At 42.4% G+C, this 5025-nt stretch overlaps 1 protein-coding gene across 1 annotated transcript in view; it reads left to right on the forward strand.

Moving 5' to 3' along the window:
• Positions 1-1713, forward strand: part of LOC310824421 (protein NLRC5-like) — a 4145-nt gene extending 2432 nt beyond the window's left edge. The window contains exon 5 of the mRNA XM_083697674.1: positions 667-1713. Coding sequence (XP_083553800.1) covers positions 667-748 — 82 coding nt within the window. The 3' untranslated portion in view covers positions 749-1713. The remainder of the gene's footprint in view (positions 1-666) is intronic.
• Positions 1714-5025: the final 3312 nt, after the last annotated feature.

Below are 5025 nucleotides of genomic sequence, written 5' to 3' on the forward strand. Positions count from 1 at the left end.
TGTAATGCATGGAATGAGATGAGGAAGGAGGAACGGTATCAGGAACGGTATCAGACGGTACCATCCCTCATTCCATTCCATGCATCACAATGAGCCCGTCCTCCAATTTCTACCTCCAGCAGCCTCCCCTGGTGTGGCTGTCATACATACAGTATTGTTGATTATTAAGCACACATTAACTATATTTGTTGTTGCGTATGAAGTCACTTACTGTACATTCAGGCTTTCTGGCAATAATATTAACTATAATATTAATAGTATTTATTCTTCCCACATATTTGCAACAGTTTTCGCTGGTGTATAATGTCTGTTAGTCTTTGTTTATCTGCAAGTCATATTTGACTGTATTTAAACCACTGCCGTTGTTAGTTAGTAATAATATGACTATAACCGTTGTACAGTAGTCATGTCATTAGGGGGCTATGTGTAAAAAAAAAGGTTGTCATTTCAAAATGGTGAAACCCATCTGAAAAAAGAAGACAATGAATTAGATTTAGCTGAGAATCTCTACTTTAACCTCCATAGTTCATTGGTTGATTTCAAATCCAAACTGTTGGAGTACAGAGCTAAAAGAAGACAGCATGCTCCCTCTTTCCAGTGCTTCTGGAGGGCATGCGGACATGGTAACACCACTAACAGACTCTCCCCTCTCCTGTTCCTCACCAGGCTGTGGAGGAACAGGATCTCGCCCAGCGAAGCTCAAAGACTCAGACAGACGGACAAGAGACTCAACTTCTCCTCCACCTAGTCTACCCAGCCATGCAGGGGACCACGTCCTGTAGGCCGAGCAGCTATTCTATGGCTGGACCTATCAGATACTCTATAGCTAGAAGATGATCTGTACCTGGGTCTAAAAGCCATTCTCCTCCATTTCCACCTCACCTAATCAGGAGGGCTTCTGTATAGGCTAGACTCTCAATCTGACCTGGACCAGACCTGGGTCAAGGACTTGAATGTATTTGAGGTATGCTAGCTTGATTTTGGCTAGCGTTAGCAACTCTGGGACTACATGGTTGTTTCCATGCTATCAGACCAGGGGAGGCTGGTGGAGGCTGGTGGAGGCAGCAATGGAATGGATCCATTCTTCATTCCATTCCATGCATTACAATGAGCCCGTCCTCCGATTTCCACCTCCACCAGCCTCCCCTGTATCAGGCATATGGTATTTTAAAGTATTTAAACGTGTTTGACGTGTATTTGACCTCAGCCTGGTCTGACTGACACCTAAACGCTTAGCTTGTGTTAGCCTTGGCTTTAGCTCGGCATGCTAACAGAGTCTGGAGGTGTGCAGGTCTATGGGGCTGGGACAGAGACAAGGACAGACGCAGAGAAGCAGGCAGCAGAAAAGTAAACGCACTTTTGACAACCTTTTGATGCACTGAACATGAGGTATATGTTGTTGTTGATGATGATGATGATGATGTTTATTTAATGAGGGACCACAGTCCTCAAAACAAACTAACAGTGAAAACAAGGGGTCCGGTAATTGTTCATTCTCTCCCCCATTGTTCATTCTCTCCCGCCCTCTCTCACGTAAACACAAGCCCATCAGCCGATAGCCTTGGCGGCGCCTACCATTATGTTTCATCTGTATAAAAGACAACCCTGATAATCGCCTCTTTAGACTTGTGCTGAACGGACCCCCGGATCTACGCTGGGCTGCTGTTACGCTCTTGTCTCTTGTTTGCAAGCAATAAATACCGGACTCAGATATTGTGGCGACTCAGGACTTGTTTCTTGATTCTTACCTCCGAAGAGCTGAAGTACAGAGTGGTAAATCCTAGACTTCCACCACAGTACTTCATAACACACACACACACATAGAGGGGTGAGTCCTTCAAACACACACACTCACACATACGCAGAAATCTTAGAAAGGACCCACCAAAATGGAGACTGCAGCAAAAATGGCTACGGGACCCAGATCTAATCTCTTTCCTTGAGGTACAAATTGATGTATATTTTACAGCCAACAGACTTGAAACGTCTGCAAGCATCAGGTGGGAAGCTTTTAAAGCTTTTATTAGAGGCCAGATCATTAGTTTTACAAGTTCTAAATCTAAAAAAGCAAACATGTACATTGTTGGAGTCAAAAATCAAGAACTTGGAGAGAAATTATTATCGAAATCCCAATTCAAAAGCACATCAGTGCAGACATCACATGATCACACTATTATAGATCCTATTAAAATCAACGAGGCATTTAAAGAGTATTATGGAAAACTATATAGTTCCGAAAGAGATCCAGAATTATTAGACCAAAATGTATTCCTAAACAATCTCACATCATATTATTTTCTGCGATTCTGTATCGTTACTCTGACTCCGAGTTTATGAATATGATTTGAATTGTTTTATTATTATTATGGTGATAATATGGTATGGTGAGTGTCTATTTAAGTGGAGTGTTTTGTATCTGCCACTGTGGCCTGACATTAGACTGAAATTAGACTGACATTAGACTGACATTAGACTGACATTAGACTGACATTAGACTGACATTAGACTGACATTAGACTGACATTAGACTGACATTAGACTGACATTAGCCTGACATTAGACTGACATTAGACTGACATTAGACTGACATTAGCCTGACATTAGACTGACATTAGACTGACATTAGCCTGACATTAGCCTGACATTAGACTGACATTAGCCTGACATTAGACTGACATTAGACTGACATTAGACTGACATTAGACTGACATTAGCCTGACATTAGACTGACATTAGACTGACATTAGACTGACATTAGACTGACATTAGCCTGACATTAGACTGACATTAGCCTGACATTAGACTGACATTAGCCTGACATTAGACTGACATTAGCCTGACATTAGCCTGACATTAGACTGACATTAGACTGACATTAGCCTGACATTAGACTGACATTAGACTGACATTAGCCTGACATTAGACTGACATTAGCCTGACATTAGACTGACATTAGACTGACATTAGCCTGACATTAGACTGACATTAGCCTGACATTAGACTGACATTAGCCTGACATTAGCCTGACATTAGACTGACATTAGCCTGACATTAGACTGACATTAGACTGACATTAGACTGACATTAGCCTGACATTAGACTGACATTAGCCTGACATTAGACTGACATTAGACTGACATTAGACTGACATTAGACTGACATTAGCCTGACATTAGACTGACATTAGACTGACATTAGACTGACATTAGCCTGACATTAGACTGACATTAGACTGACATTAGACTGACATTAGACTGACATTAGACTGACATTAGACTGACATTAGCCTGACATTAGACTGACATTAGACTGACATTAGACTGACATTAGCCTGACATTAGACTGACATTAGACTGACATTAGACTGACATTAGCCTGACATTAGACTGACATTAGACTGACATTAGACTGACATTAGCCTGACATTAGACTGACATTAGCCTGACATTAGACTGACATTAGACTGACATTAGCCTGACATTAGCCTGACATTAGACTGACATTAGACTGACATTAGACTGACATTAGACTGACATTAGCCTGACATTAGACTGACATTAGCCTGACATTAGACTGACATTAGACTGACATTAGACTCTAGTAGTTCTAGCGCTACGCTTGTTGCGCCTCAAACACACACACACACACACACGCACGCACCTCACACACACACACACACACACACACACCTCACACAACCTGACCACCCCCCCCATTTGAACATGTTGTATGATGTCATCAGCCTGTTTTTATGATGTCATCACTAGCCTGTTTTCATGATGTCATCAGCCTGTTCTTATGATGTCATCACTAGCCTGTTTTTAAGATGTCTGTGTTCTCTGTGAATATTATGTAGTATGTAGTTATTTACAATATACAGTCTATGCATTTGTTGTATAATGCCTCAAAAGTGACACACAACCATGTTCCCCCCTCAGGAATGTTGTGTAGCACTTTACACAAATCAACTCTTTCATCCTCCCATAGTCAGCAGTTATCACCATCAGTCACCTGCATCCCAGTTAAAGGACCACTGTACCCAGTAGAGAGGAGTGGTCAGTTAAAGGACCACTGTACCCAGTAGAGAGGAGTGGTCAGTTAAAGGACCACTGTACCCAGTAGAGAGGAGTGGTCAGTGAGGTCACTCTGTGTCCAGTAGAGAGGAGTGGTCAGTTAAAGGACCACTGTACCCAGTAGAGAGGAGTGGTCAGTTAAAGGACCACTGTACCCAGTAGAGAGGAGTGGTCAGTTAAAGGACCACTGTACCCAGTAGAGAGGAGTGGTCAGTTAAAGGACCACTGTACCCAGTAGAGAGGAGTGGTCAGTAAGGTCACTCTGTGTCCAGTCACCTGAAAGGTTTACGTTGACAGGTATACCACGTGACACAACCATTTTCACAATGTGTCTTTAATAAACGTGGGGGAGAAACTGAACGTCCGCGCGACACATACACGTCATGGACTGATTGACTGTAGTTGTCGCAGCTGACCGCTAGATGCCGATATCACGTCATTTTACAGTCAGGAGGTTCTCAACGTGAAGGGAAATAACCGATGGTTAATCCATCTGAGATGATTTGAAATTGTAACGGCTAAGTAGTTTTTTATATAACTAATTTGCATATGCATAGGTCTATCTAGAGTGTCAATTGTGGTCGGTCATAGCTCATTGCTCATTATGAATTCACAGTCTAGCATGCTGGGATAAAATGTTTTAGCCATCAAACAGAACTGGAACATTTGGCCCTCATTATTATATGACTGGATATTATTTAGAGTGGACTAATTATATCATTTGTTAAAGGTTAGAATTGTGTATTTTTTTACCGAGAAACTAAGCAGTCTTTGCAGAGAGAGAGTATCGTTTTGAACTGAACTCGAGCGACTCACAGCGTGTGTGTGTGCGTGCGTGTGTGTGCGTATGTGTGTGTGTGTGTGTGTGTGTGCGTGCGTGCGTGTGCGTGCGTGCGTGCGTGCGTGTGTGTGTGTGTGTGTGTGTGTGTGTGTGTGTGTGTGTGTGTGTGTG

Source organism: Argentina silus (assembly GCF_951799395.1).
Source record: "Argentina silus genome assembly, contig: scaffold_586, whole genome shotgun sequence".
Taxonomy (NCBI): Eukaryota; Metazoa; Chordata; class Actinopteri; order Argentiniformes; family Argentinidae; genus Argentina; species Argentina silus.